The 15,635-nt window shown below is 42.5% G+C and overlaps 1 protein-coding gene across 3 annotated transcripts in view; it reads right to left on the bottom strand.

Moving 5' to 3' along the window:
• The window catches only part of LOC149307169 (leucine-rich repeat and immunoglobulin-like domain-containing nogo receptor-interacting protein 1), a 444,518-nt gene that overhangs the window by 247,937 nt on the left and 180,946 nt on the right, over positions 1-15,635 (bottom strand). The window contains exon 1 of one of the 3 annotated variants that reach the window (XM_089538477.1): positions 11,107-11,188. The exons of 1 other annotated variant lie outside the window; for it this stretch is intronic. Coding sequence is in view for 1 of the 2 variants with exons in the window: in XM_089538475.1 (XP_089394601.1) it covers positions 11,083-11,104 (22 nt within the window). In the remaining variant the exon portion in view is untranslated. Of the gene's footprint in view, positions 1-11,082; positions 11,189-15,635 lie in introns of those variants that run through there. One more of the 3 variants, XM_089538475.1, reaches the window with a different exon arrangement.

The following is a 15,635-nucleotide window of genomic DNA, read 5'->3' as shown; positions in this document are numbered from 1 at the left end:
CAGTGGAGGCTGACTAACAGATACTAGCCACTCCTTCTCTTTTTGTATCATTTGTTCAGCCCTCCACACTGATATACCTATTGTCCTCGCAAACTGAGATTTGTGTCCACATCTGCAATGCACACCCTTTTTTGCTTGTACCAATGAAGTAGATGCATTCTCTTGAAGCCTACAATTGAGATGTGGCTGTTGGAGTGGGAAACTACTTGCCTGCCCTGCTTTCCTTTGGGTCTAATCGTGCCAATGCTCTGCTCTGTTGTGAATGATTAGAAGAGCCAGGGAGAAATGGCATCACACAAAAACTGTCAGAATGTGCTATGCCTAACATACCACTTAGGAGTCTGACAGCCTATGATTCCCGAATCTTAGTGACATATTTACTTTCCCCAGTGGACCATCCTTTTAAGATTCAGCATTCTGAGACCTAGGAGGCTATTAGCGCCAATGTTATGCTTGACCTTCTCTACAAAATGGGATGGCATTGGATATATCTGATGGGCAGCTAGATGGAAAGGAGGAAAGGTAGTGGGTGAAAAGGGACTATACTGCAGGAGGTACTTCAATGTCATGTCCCCCATCTTGAGAGTTCATCTCTCAAGGTGGATGTCCCTCTGTCGGGGGCAATTTGATTGTGAATTCCTGCATGGCAGGGGGTTGGACTGGATGGCCCTTGTGGTCTCTTCCAACTCTATGATTCTATGATTCTTTAATCTTCATTGGAAGATGACCCAGACTTACCTTTGGAGAAGCCACCACAGATGCCTAATAGCCAGTCTAGTCCTCCTTCTGTTCAGTAGGCCAATTCGGCAAGCCAAAAATATGAGTTGGGTGAGAGGTCCTCTCCAGACCCAGAGAAAGGCGGAAGCTCTGGCTCAGACTGTCCTTGCAGATTAATGGCAAGGCTACAATCAAGGCATCATGAGGAACACAACTATGAAACACTGCCTGGGATCTGGGCAGTGGCTTCACATGCTGCCTATATAGGGAAGTCCCAACACCAGCTACTTTGCTGAGTACAACTTCAATCCTCCTCTACACAGCTTGGCTTGTGCAAGTATGTTTATTGGATGTATGATGCCCGGATTGTTTAATGACTCAGCTACTGCGACTCGCTAGAAATCTGACTTTGATATACGGTTTTCTTGACCATGGACTGTTTTGACCCTGGATACCTGGATTCACTGGATACCTCTTGCTTCCACAGCTCACTGACTTGGAAATGCTGGATTTTGTTTGAGACAGGATGTTCAAATACTACTGTTGGTCACAACTAGCAATCCTGCAAGCAACTTAGGCAAGAATAATGTTATCACCTTGAATCCCATTTTCCACACAAGAGGAAAATGTTACTGCCTTGGATTTCATTTTGGGAGAAAAGTGGGATATAAACCCAATAAACAAACTAGACCAGACCCACTGGAACAATGGGATTTATCAATGTGTTTGCTTATCATTCAGTAGTGGAGTGAGTTGACTAACTCTTATTAGGATTAACTAAAAGGAGGCCAAGGAAATGAAGAAAATATAGGTGGGTTTTCACAGAATCATAGAATCTGATCAATGCCTTTGAGGCTATTCTTTTGCACCCAGATCCCAGACATTGTCAGTAGATCCTGTATTAGGGGTTAGCATAGCAATCTGCATGGGGAGTTATGATTCCATTGCATTACACAAGTCTTGCATTGAATGGAAACTTTACACAAGTGAACCATGATGCTAACTGAACAAGACAACCAAATGCACACCCAAACGTGTGTACACATCCATGCACAAACCACCTTTGTCTTCTCAGCCTTGAAATGAATGTGGATGCTCTGCACTGAACAAGAATCTCCAGCAGTTTACACAGATGAAGTTACATGTACATGAGACACCAACAGGATTCGTACTATATTTAGCCATTTAAATATACTGAATCGCAACATATTAAATACACTGAATCACAACATATTAAATGTACATAGTTTAGTATATCACACTTAATGATGATAAATTCATTATTAATTGTTAATGCTGATTTACCAGATAGGCCTATCTATCCTGTCCTAATGAACTGGTATTTCCCGGTCATGAATATAAATTTATCTACTTTATCTAAGCTACTTTAATGGAATGGGCAAATAACATTTTACCATCTCAACGAAATCCATGTATCACCACTGTATCTACAAACATTACCTTCGTCTGCTAAAATTATGAGCCAAAATGATCAGGCATTTGCATAATTCAAACACAATATCCTTTATTACAATAATTAATGGATTGGTTAAGGCTTAAATAGGTAGCCTACTTGAATAATGTCTTCTTTGCTTTCACTTTGGAGAACCACTTTGTTAAATTGTTGAATGGGATTTGCCCAGCAGCTTTATTCTCTGGAGAGCCTGAAAAGGTCCCCAAGTCTTAATCTCTGGTTATTCTTTGATACAGATGTGAAGTTGGTCTATAGGCATGGAGGTCAGTTTTCTCTGAAAGAACTATTGCAGGCTCCAGAATCTTTATTAGTAACTGGTTTGTCAGCAAGGAGCATATAATAAGCATTTTAGCTACACAACACCACCAGAAGGTAGAACAGTACCTTCATGTACACAGATCTTCACTGGATGTTGTAGTCGCTGAGAGGCAAACATACCATTGGCTGGAATTCTACTGCTTACTCCAGCTAGAGTAGACCTACTAAATCTATTGTTGAATGGTAGGAGACTTGAGTTTTGGACTGCAACTCTGGAGACCAGGGTTCGATTCCCCTTTCGGCCACGAAACCCACTGAATGACCTTGGGCAAGTTGCATGCTCTCAGCCACAGAGGAAGGCAATAGCAAACCACTGCACCATGCTGGCTCACCACAACCTTAAGGCCTCAATATTCAACAAAAGGATGCCAGCAGTTGTTATGTTACCAAGGAACTGGTAGAAACTGCCAATCTGTTTCACAAATCTTGGCACGCTCTGGTTGGGAAGATGCCTATTTTTTAAAGAAGATTCTGACATACGTCAGATTAAAAAAAAAGCCCTGGATGAAGCTCTCCAGCAAAAATGCTCCTCTCTCTCTGCTCTTGACAAAGAGGTTTATGGCCCTGTCTCCTCTCATTTTGTGGGTTTATTACAGCAGCAATGACATCACTGCCACACAGCCCATAAAGGGATGTCTCTCTGTCTATGACAATAACTCACAACATCCCAAGGCCCCTGAGATAGCAAAGCCAATCTCTTTGCTGTTTGTCTCAGTCTTGCACCAGTAGTATGAAATCCATTCCTGGTGTGATGGTTTGGAGTCAGTAGATTTGTGATAGGGAACTAGTGTAATGTGGTGGTTTTAGTGTGGGACCAGAACTCTAAGAGACCAGAGTTTGGATCTCCATTCAACCATGGAAAGCCACTGCGTAACCTTGGACAAGTCACACTCTTTTGCCCTTAGAGGTTGGCAATGGCAAAGCTTCTTTGAATTAATCTTGCCAGTGACCCCTTGTGATGGTTCTCCATAAATCAGAAGCTGATGCAAGGGGTGGAGAACCTCTGACCAAACTGAGACTATGACTGTATCCACACTGCAGAAATAATCTGGTTTGACACCACTTTAACTGCCATGGCTCAAGGCTATGGATTTGTGGGAATTGTAGTTGGTTGTGGCATCAGAGCAGACTACAACCAACTACAACTACAGTATCCAGAATTCTGTAGTTTGAGCCATGGCAGTTAAAGTGGTGTCAAACCAGATTATTTCTGCAGTGTGGATGCAGCAGTTGTCATCCACAGGCCCCTAAAAATTGCCTGTGCTTGATGGGGCCAACAAGGGTTGCCAAAGCTTCTGATATTCTGAAGACTCTGCACCTTGGCCTTATGCATTTTAAGGCACATTTCTTAACACCACTTTATCGGCCAAGGATCAATGCTGTGGAATCCTGGGAATGGTAGTTTGATGTGGCACCAGAGCAGAGTCCTGTAATGTGCAATGGTATAGACCAATACACACTGGGAAACTCTTGCCATCTTTGCAGTTTACTAGCAAAGTTTTTCGTAGCACCTCTTCTGATTGCATAATGTGTAGTGTGTCTACAGTGCAGAAATAATGCAGTTTGACACCACTGTCAGACTGTAGCTCCATCCTATGGAATTCTGGGAATTCCAGTTTTACAAGATCTTTAGCCAAAGAGTGCTGGTGCTTCAAAAAGCTGCAAATCCCAAGATTCTGTCAGTTAGAACCGTATCAGTTAAAGTGGTGTCAAACTGCATTATTTCTACAGTGTAGATGCCCCCATACTCTGTGATAGAGGAATCTGGCCAAAGACTGAAAGCAGCCTGTCTTTGAATTTCTGAACAGTTCGGCTGACGTTCAGAAACTTGGTAGGAGAACTTCTTTTTCGCAACGCATCTAACAGTCTGCCGCTGTTGTGTGGGTTTCTAAAGGAGCCTTTCCTTGTTAAAATTCACATTGGTGAGAATGCCAAAGCACTGTTTTCTATGACAGACAAAATGGGAGAACTTCAGGAAAAAAACATACTCGTCAAGCAAGGAAAAAAAAACCGGAGACGGAAATAAATAAATCTGTTGATAGAAAGTTGAATAATTCAGTTAGGGATCAGTTATTTGAATGAGTTCTTTCAGAACTGGAATGCAACTCCTTTTTTCCCCTCTTTCTCTCTGCATTGTGTGTGTACACACCTTCACACACATGCACACACATACTACTGATCAACAGACAGATACAGATAAGTAGATACCCACCGTTCTGCATATATTTACTTATCTATATATTTCCTTGCAATAACATCCTCTGTTCATTGAAATACTCTGAGCTGGAAAGCAAGTTATTTACATGGACATTTCCAATCATAACCCGAGGCTCTATTTTGCGTGCTTTTCTTGCAGAATAATCTGCCTTAATTTAATTGGAATTTGAATACAGGGAAGAAAGCAAGAACAACATCAACAACCCAACTCCGCTCCGACTTAGGTTTCCGCTGATCTTTTGTACTGAGATTTTGAGATCTGAAGTCTCGCACATTTGTATTTACTTTTTACTCTGGCAAGGGAAGCCTAATTGTTTCTGGCTTACCTTTTGAATAAATCTGACAAATCTAAAAAGAGGCTTTGACACAGAGATTTATTGATCTTTCCCTCTGCCGTAAAACCCTATCACTGGAACAGAAATGTACTTGTGGGTTATTATTGTTCTGCTTTATGCTGGCTTAATAACTCTGGTTTTGATCCTGGAGGATGATATACCATGGTTAATGGGAAATTGGCTCCCTGGCATATGGGAGACATGCTGATGGCCTCTTACACAGGCATTTTAATGTTTCAAAGGCAAGTTACTGCTGTATGTGATGTAAAATAGGACCCTAAGTTTGGGTGGATAGTGTGCTGTTTTTGTGGCCCTCAATATTTCCCTTAAGACTGTCCAGAAGTGTCCTTTTTCTGGGGAGGGGGTCAGTTGTCCAGTGGCATCCCTGCCCCTGGTGTCACCCAGTGCGTGCAGGGACTGCCAGGGGAATAAAGGGGATGCCAGGGGCTGACAGGGGCTGCTGGGGGGGGGGTGGGAGGGCTTCTGGAGGGGTGCCAAAAGGCTGCTGGGTAACAAGGGGGTGCCAGGGGGGTGAAGGGGCTACTGAAAGTTGCTTGGAGGATGAGGTGCTGTTGGGGAGCTGCTGCAGGGACAAGGAAGCTGCTGGAGGACTGCTGAGAGGATTGCTGAAGGGGCTAGGGGGCTGCAAGGGGTGCTGCCAGAAGTGCTGCTGGGGGGTGACAGACTGGTGGGGGATACTGGGGGACAAGGGAGCAGCTGGAGGGCTGCTGGGAGGACTGCTGAGGGGGCTAAGGGGCTGTTGGGAGTGCTGCCAGTAGTGCTTCGAGGGGGGATGAGGGGGTTGCTGGGGGGTGAGGGGCTACTGGGGGACAAGGGAGCTGCTGGGGAGCTGTTGGGAGGACTGCCCAGGGGGTTGCCCAGGGGGTTGCCCAAGGGGCTGCCCAGGGGGCTGCCAGGGATGCTTCGGGGGATGAGGGGGCTGCTGAAGGATGAGGGAGCTGTTAGGAGGTGGCCAAACAGGTGTACTTGACCCTTCCTTTTGTTGTGCTGGTGCTGGCCTTCTCCTGAGGATACCGGTATTCCCCCAGCTAAGGCAGGAGGGGACCACTCGTCCTTTCTCACCCCGCAGCAGTAGGAGGGCCAGACCAGGTGTCACCCTTCTTCTGGAGTGTCATGCAGTGCAGGGTGCATCCCCCATGTCCCCCTTGTGACACCACTGATTGGAAGCTTCTGGGATATGTCATTCACCTTCTAAATAGGTTTCAGGGGTTCTGTTGAGTCTTTCACAATTGTCCATTGTCACATTGTACATCAGGAGACTGGGTTAAAAAAAAAGATAAAGGTAGTCCCATGACATGAATGTCTAGTTGTAACCGACTGTAGGGGGTGGTGCTCATTTCTGTTACTAAGCTTAAGACCCAGCATTGTCTGAGGACTACTTCAGAGGTCATGTGGCCAGCATGACTGTACCAAGTGTTGTTACCTTCCCACCGAAGTGGTACCTATTCATCTACTTGCATTTGCACTCTTTCAAACTGCCAGGTGGGCAGAAGCTGGGACTAGCAATTGGAGCTCAATCTGTCATGCACCACTTGAGTCTTGAACTACCAACCTTCCAATCTTCCAATCATCAGAATTGGCATTAACTACATAAAGAGTATCAGTATTCAGTAGTAAAGCCCATTGCCCACTGGGACACTCTTACACATCTTTGCAATTTACTAGCAGGGTTCTCTGTTATGTTGCTAAGCATATATAAAGTCGCATAACATGGGTATATCTACAGTGTAGAAACTATGCCATTTGACACCACTTTAAGTGCTGTAGCTCTGTCCTATGGATTTCTGGGAATTGTAGTTTTACAAGGTTTTCGGCCTTCTCGGCCCAAGATCGCTAGTGCCTCACAATATATTACAAATCCCAGGATTCTGTAGGATGTAATATAACTATTTTTATAATCACTGAATAATTTCTGTTGTTGATGAATGAGGAAAATATATTAGTCCATCATTTCCCCTGCTTTCACCATTTGTGTGTAATCTAATGTTTAAAACAGGTAGAAATATTCATAATTACAAGTGGTACATTTTTTAATGGTACATTAAAGGATGGGTTTGAATAGATCGAAATAATAGTATCATCTGCCAGAATGGTTCCAAGATTTACAAGTCTCTTGTTATGTAATAAAGAATAATTATCTGGGTGAGACAAATACTCATTCGTCTAAATTTGAAGGCATGGTTTATGTGCAGAAATCCAGGAAAGAGCTATTGACGTAAATGCATGATATTTGACTAAGGTTATACCATGCTCTGGGATGTAATTTTAGAATTCAGCGGGTAAACAGGATTGTGTTTCATATCCATTCCAGAAAAAAGAGGCAAGAAACAATTGTTGGGGGAGGTAAACTAGGGTCACAACTTTATTTTACTTTACTTAGAATATTAATTTCTTTATTCCACAAGATCTTCAGCCTGGTTCTCCCAGACCTTGGAGCATTACTTTTAATAAGAGATTTATGATATTACCAAGATCTCCAGAAGAAGCTGCCTACCACTGCAGATGGTTTCTGCATTGCGGACACATCCCAAGTCTACGAAAGCTCATGCTACAACTTCTTTCCCATAGTTGGTCTCAAAGGTGTTGCAAGATCCCTTTACATAGTTATTGGTAGGCACCCAGTGACAGGATTTGCAACTACATTGCTGATACAAAATTCTGGTCTTTCTGGTCCTTATTTTTTTTCTTATAGTAGTGGGAGGAAAACTACAGCAATTATTTGTCTGTGGAAGACGCAATAACCAAAGATTTATCTCCTTCCCATGAATTTGTGGACCGCCCCCTCTTTAGACTACTTTAAGTCCAAATTAAAGACTATTCTATTCAGGGAAGCCTTGACTTTATGACTGTATACTTCATGATATATTTTTTTCAATCAATAGCATTGTTTTAACTTTTGCTTTTATAGCATTGTTTTAACTATGTTATAGTAATATTTTATTAATTTTATAATCTTATTTGTGGTTTTAGATTGTGCGCCGTAGGCAGGCCTTTGTTTCTATTTTGGATTGTTGTTTCCTCTCCACTGTAAAGCGCTATGTAAAGCCTATGGCACTATAGAAATAAACGTAATAATAATAATAAGTAACCTCTTCTAGTCCAAGAGGGAGACCCTTCCCACCAGAGCACAAGGCTTCCTACAGATAGTCCTCTTCTTTTCCAGTGCATTTTCTGCTCCTTCCCTAAAGCTTGTTATTTGGCTCTGAAACAAGCCTTCACCTCAATCACCTACCTAGGCCTTTTGCTTGACTTCTAATGAATAAATAATCACACCCCGGGACATTGTGTTGCAAGTCACATCCTGACAGCTCCACGCAACTTCTCTAAGCACTGAGAGCTGTCAGTTGCCTTTTAGCAAACACAAGCAATGGGGCTTGTCTGGAGGCAGATGAGAAGAGCTGCCATGTGTGGAGACACTGCCTGCGTGCCTGATTTTGCTCACCGACAACCAGCCGACAGAGATCATGCATTCCAAAGAAGAGGCAATGGAGAACAGGGTGCAAAGAAAGAGGGAACGTAGGAGGGCTTGAATGTAGATTTCAAGAAAGATAGCTGACAGTGGAATCATCTGCTTCAAAGTCAGCCCCACTGAGTTCAAGGGGGGTTAACTTACAGGGATGTATAATTTATTTGAGAGACAGCATGGCGTAATGGGGTTTGAATATTGGACGATGACTCTGGAGACTATAGTATGATTCTCAGCTTGGCCATGAAACCCACTGGGTTTCTTATTGGCAAGCCACATGCTCTCAGATTCAGGGGAAGGCAAGGGCAAACCTACTCTGAACAAATCTTACCAGAAAAAACCCCATGATAAGTTCACCTTAGGGTTGTCATACTTGAAGACACACAACAACAACAAGTCTATTTCTGCGCTGCACAAACATTTGTTTCTTGCTTGCCATCATCATTAATAACCCCTGAGCATTGGCGCATTGTAGCTGCATGTCGCCTTAGGGTTGCCATAAGTCAGAAATGACTCGAAAGCACACTAGAGCACCAACATTATTTATTTACCTGGATACAATTTTGAACTTTAGATGTGTAAAAAAAACACATTTATATTCCATCTTTTCAGTAGGATCATTAGGTGTCACCCCAGTGCAGCTCATGGTGTCACTTCCATAGTCACAACCCTCACCAGCCAGAAGGTGGGAGGGCACCTGTTGTGGGAATTAGAGAACCTGCAGATGTGCAATGCCATATAACCTCTTTGCTGCCAATGCTCAGCTTGTCCACGTGCAAAAGCACATGCTAGGCCTCAAAAAAGGCTCCTTCTTAAAAAAAAAAAACTAACTTCCCCACATTCTTGGCTTGCAGAGGCACCACTACTCATCAGGTACCAGCCTTGGAGATACATGACCAAGCCAACAAGGACAAGAAGGGTAGGCACTGTAGATCTTCTTCCTCTTCATCATCCTCCTTCTGAGCAAAAGCTGCCAAAATGGGAGTTGGTGGGACAAAGATGGAGGAAGCCAGCACAGAAGTGTCTCAGCACTTGACACCAGCCCTGCTGAATCGCCTCTCTCAATGATCAGGATCTCATCCCCCCCCCCCCCCGTCCTGTATGATTTTAGCATCTTTGTCTGATGAAGAAGCCAGCAGACCTTCAAAAGCTTGCACCATGTATTTTCTGCATTCCAGTTGGCCAAATAAAGGTATCACTGTTTTGTGGATTTTGATGTTGTTATACTGATTCATTATTCTAAGTCTAACTTTGCTATTGTTGTGTGCCTTCAAGTCATTTCTGACTTATGAGGACCCTAAGGCAAACCTATCATGGGGTTTTCTTGGCAAGGTTTGTTCAGAGGAGGTTTGTCATTGCTTCCCTCTGAGACTGGGAGCATGTGTTTTGACCAAGGTCTCCCAGTGGTTTCATAGCCAAGAGGAGAACCAAATCTAGGTCTCTAGAGTCATAGTCCAACACTCAAGCCAGTACTCCACACTGGCAGACAAAAAGAGAGAATGCAGACTCAAATATATATTGCTTATACATTTATGCCCAACATAATAGGGACAAATCATGAACAGTGACTGAGACAAGATAGGAGCTTGTATATATGTGTGGAAGGAAGCATAACTGGGACTGTTTTTGGTCAATAGCACCAGTGAAACATATGGAACGATGAATCATCCATGGTTTGAAACATGGAGTGGGATAGATTCCCTGCTGTGACTAAATGGCACCACTGCTTAATATATATTTTTCTGCCTCTCCCACCCAGTCAGTGCTGAGATTCATGGTCAGGGTTGTTGTTTTTCCTTTTAAAAAACTCTGCTATAGCATTGAGCAAAAATCAATTGAGAATTGTTGCAACCAGATTACAAAGACCAAACCAAAGAAGAGGCCCTCTCTTCTTTCATCCCATATATCCTATTCAACTGCAAATAATACACTGCTTCTGATCAAGTCACCAGTTCTCATGAAATTTCACCCGTCGTTCAAGAACGTAAGAGCTTCTTTGTCCAGAGATGATACTAATGATTAGGTTTGCAAATATACACGTATCTGATGGGCTGTGGCAATGAGGAGGCAAGGACAAAGAATATTTTGTGGCAAAGCCATTTGCAGATCACAGTTTCAGTATGTGACACAAAAGTACATTTTCCCCAAAGAAGTTTCTTTTCCAGATCACTATGATCCACATGGATCCCCAATGCAATTATCAAAACCCAAACATTCCTCTACTGTCTGTCTGTCTGTCTGTCTGTCTGTCTGTCTGTCTGTCTGTCTATCTATCTATCATCAGTTTCACCCCACCAAGCCAGAAAAGAATGATCTATCCTGCACATCTTCCAAACCCCAACTTTCCAGTGCAGCCATCACTGAATTCCATCGGAAGGCAAAAAAGGCCCTGGAGTTGTCCACCCTGGATGTAAAGTCTAAAGTTTACAATCAAATGCTAATAATAACATGACTAACACTGAAAAGACTCCAAACAGAAATTCCTACCATGTTGACTTAACTAACAGCAGATGGGGTAAACTGGGAAGGAATACCTCTGAACGGTGGACATCCCATACCTGTCTGGGAAGTTCCTCAATGGATAATCCAGCAAGCTTGTTCAACTCACCATGGAGAAATCCCAGGATGAAGCTTAAGACCTAACGAAAGAAAACAAGACAAGCCTATGGTCAGGTATTTGGTGAACCGAGATGTCTAAATCCAAATGAATTTGGGAGACTGTAGCTCCCACTCCTCTTCCTCCTTCTCCTCCTTTTCTTCTTCTTCATATTATCATTAGCAGACAAAGCCTAGCATCCAGTTATTGGCATACACTTGCATATACCCTTTGTTTATGCATGTGGTTTCTTGGGTCATTGGGAAAGTTGGAATTGCCTTCCTTTCTCCACAATGACCAAAAGCTCCTCTCTGACTTACTGTTGAGCTACCAAAGCCCTCTCACTATGGCCATTTTGTAGCTGGTGGAAATTGGGAAGAAGAAGGAATCAGAGAAGTGGCTGGCTATGTCTTTGTAGCTAGGCACAAGATGAGCCTACTTACTCCATTGTGACCTCTTGAGTCTCCCATCAAACCTCATATAATCTTTTTGAATCTGGCTACAGAGACACAGCAAAAGACTTTGCCGATGACTTTCCCCACACCCTGCTCTCCACCAGTAAATCCAATAAGTCCAGGGGTGTTGAATGGCCAGCTGCCATATAGTTCCACAAGTGGAACTCCTATGCTGTGTTGTGCCATACAGGATTCTGGCCGCTAAATCCATGTTGTGCCCCCCCCTCCCCCAGTGTGAAATGAGAAATTTCAAAGAGATTCTTTAAAAAAAGAAGATAAAGGTGACTTGATAAGATTTGTGAAATAATAATAATAATAATAATAATAATAATAATAATAATATAATAAAACTTTATTTATATCCTGTCTACTCCAGTTAGGATCGAGGCGGCTTACAGTAAATGCAGCCTGATACAGAATAAAATGGCAATACACAATAACCCCAAATTGTACCCCTCCTTTGAATAACAATTAAGTCACATTAAGAAGAATACATTAAAATCAAGAATGCATTAAATCAACAAAAGGGAAGATGGGGTGCGGGATAATTGGAGAGATAGACTGAACAATAGTCAGCTCAGTTCAGTGGCTCAGTTCAGTGGGTGGCTGAATAGCATGTGAAGGTACCTAATTCTCTCTCTCCATCTACTGACCTACCTATCTCCCTATCTTAGTTATCCATGGTTTGCAATCCACGGGCTGAACAATTCTGTGTTCCTAAAAAGCCACCTCCACATATATACCCCACCTGCCATAAGATTTTTGGTCCCTGCAAAAGGATATGCATGCTGTTTTTTCCTATGGAGGTTTTTGCATAAAGAGGTTGTGGGGGTTGTACAAAGATGTTGACCTGAATATTATTGGTTCATCTCAATTGGAATAAACTTGCTCAATCACCTGTTGAATACTAGGGCGGCATCTACACTGCAGAATTAATGCAGTTTGACACTGTTTGAACTGCCACGGTTCAATGCTATAAAATTCTGGGATGTGTAGTTTTGTGAGATATTTAACTTTCCCTGTTAGGGAGCTCTGGTGCCACAACAAACCACAAATCCCAGGATTCCGTAGTATGGAGCCATGGCAGACAAAGTAATGTCAAACTTCTGCAATGTCGCAGCAGCCTGAGTCAACACATAGGTAAATCCCATTTATCCAGTAGGATTGTACAAGTTGGGACTAACAAAATGTTTCAGGCCGTTGTATTATGAGCAAAAATGATGCATTTTGCACAAGCATGGGTACACTTTACAAATTGTTTGTTCTGACATGCAAGAATGAAATAAGGAACAATTTCCATCTCTGCTCTAGATGTTATCCATGCTCTTGGTTGGAACAGTGCAATTCAAGGGAAAATGTATTCCAGCGTGAATTGCTTGGATTTAAGGAGGAAAAATGTGCGCTTATCTTCAGTGATATACAAACATGGGACAAAACAACTGAAGCTTAACTAAGACACAGCATGCAGGCAAATCCATGCTTATACCTTGACACACACACACACATGCACGCACGCACACACTCGCATAGGCATCCCGCCCAGCCTTCCAACATAAACCAATAAACAGATGGCTCCACTACGTTATAGCTTTTTACAGCCTTGCAGCTTCTGCCTTCCTCTGATAATAAACATTTTTCTGGCTCATGGCCTGAAGGAAAGAGGAGGCTGCTGTGGCTTTGTAAAATTATAAATCTCCTAAACTATCTACTTATTGGATACTTTGGTGGAGAAAAATGCCCTATTTTTATGGCTGATTTGCATCCTGCAGCATTCAGATTATGGCCTGGGATGCTGAGCTCTATGTGTTTGCTTTGTTCCCCTTTAGAAAAAGGCAGGCACCAAGGGGTTGGGATTACAGCCTTGTAAACATTAGAAGAAAGATTTGAGAAAGCAGGAGCCATAAACGTCCCACTGGGTGAACATGGTCCACAGCGAGAGCAGAAGACCAGATCATGAAGGAGCCTGGCCAATGGTTTGACTCATGCCACAATCTGATACCAATATTTTCTTTGGAAGCTACTTTATATTCAATTAACCAAAACTCTTTCCATTCCACACGTTGTGTTCATAGCTTTCCATGTTCACTTAGCTTCTGTAATCTCAGAAAATTGCAGCTGTTAAGGGTTGTGCTCTTCACAGATTCATCATTTTGGCAACAGAGATATGGTTGTGTGTGCTGTGCCAATCCAGCTTCATTGCTGCCTTAGAGTGGGATGGCTGTCAGTGCCAAAATGAAGAAGGTTTATCTGTTGCCTGGAAAGGACATGTGGACCAAGATTGAGTCTGTGTAGAATCAATCTCTATGTGTAGAGTCGTGCATGGATTATGCTGCTCATCCCTTGTGTTGAATGTAAAGAATGTGCAGCCGAATTCATACCTGAATGTGCAACCAAGTCCACAAGCAAATGTGTATCTTGTGGAAAACTCATGCACATCTGCATGCACAATGACACTGCAAGAAAAAGCTGTGCATCTGTAGTTTGGAACTGAATGCACACATTCTGCATCAGGAAAAAAAAATGTCCAACCACTTATAGGGAAACATTTGAATACCTAAGACACGAACAGATATTTGTCCATTGGGGTCTACGCAATTGAAGCCACCATTCCAAGGTTCAAGTACCCAACTGGCAGCCAGTACCAGGCACTGGAAGATGGCATTGGAAATAACTTTCTAATTCCTTTTCCTAATTTCTGATTAAATTGGTGAGAACCAGTGAGGTGAGTGGTTTGGTGTTGGAGTAGGACTCTGGAGACAAAGATCTGAATCTTTGCTCAGCCATGTGCCACATTCCCACTTACAAATAAATCACTTTGTGAATGAATCAATGGATCGGTTTGGCAGTGGAGCATGGTTCACATTACATTTGCCCCAATCACATTTTCTTGCTGCAAATTAAAATAAAATAACCCACTTGTGGTTCACATTGACAAATGAATCAATTCAAAATGGACCTGCTCCAGCCGGCCAAAGGTCAAATTTAAATCGATTCTGATCCGCATCTGGTTCACAATTGCATGGAATTGATTTATCCAAAAAGACGTGGAAAAAATCAACCTAAAAAAGACATGGGTTAAATGGGTCTAGCCCATGGGACCCCACTCTGAATCACTTCAGTGATTCGGTTCAAGTGTGAACCATGGTCATTTAAACTGGTTCAAACAAATTTGTGATCCGGTTTAAAAGGTAGTGGGAAACCCATAGGGTGACCTTAGGTGAGTCACACTTTTGGCCTAAGAGGAAGGTAATGGCAAACATCCTCTGAATATATCATGTCAAGAAGACTCTAGGAAAGGGTCACCATAAATTGGGGTTGACTTGAAGGCATTTAACACCACCAGCAGCAGCAACAATAATAACATTACAGTTCCTTTGACTGACTCTCAACATGAGGCATTCACTGTGGTCCTGTAGTTAATTCAGAGTATTTGCCTATCTCTCCTAGTTTTGTCTACCCTGAGCAGAAGCATCTCTGTAGGATTTCTAGCTGAAATATTGCAAAGCCTTATTTGGAGATGCTGAGGACAGAACCTGATGCCATTTCTCTTGAAAAGTTTGTATTACTGCAACAGAGCTATAGCACTTTCCCGGCATACTTTAAAAAATGCATCATATTACAACAAAGAGGTTTCATTCATGTATATTGATTTTCCCACACAGAGGCTGGTTCATATGATTGCAAACAGAATATTTTCCAGTTCTCTCTAAATGTAGCAAAGCATACAGGCCAGCATTGACAAAATGAGAGCATTTTCCCCAAGACAAAAGGTTGAGTTCAGATGTACCGCTAACTCATGATTTACACGCACCCCTTTGCTCCTCCTTTCTGTGTAAGGAAACAAAATAGAGGTTTTAGGTTCATGATGGTAGCAAACAATATTTTTCTGTTTCTTTACAAGAGTACACCTAGCAAATCGATAGTTGACTAGTAAGTCAATACCTAGGTAAATCCCACTGATTTAATTGGTCTGCACTAGTTGCAACTGATAATAGGATTCAGGCCTATGTTTTCTGTTAGCACATTATTAGCACAT

The sequence above is a fragment of the Sceloporus occidentalis genome, unplaced genomic scaffold (genome assembly GCF_023333645.1).
Source record: "Sceloporus occidentalis isolate IW3139 unplaced genomic scaffold, rSceOcc1.0.p SCAF_9, whole genome shotgun sequence".
Taxonomy (NCBI): Eukaryota; Metazoa; Chordata; class Lepidosauria; order Squamata; family Phrynosomatidae; genus Sceloporus; species Sceloporus occidentalis.
The sequence above is the reverse complement of the archived record's forward strand: the minus strand, read 5'-3'. Positions and strand labels throughout refer to the sequence as shown.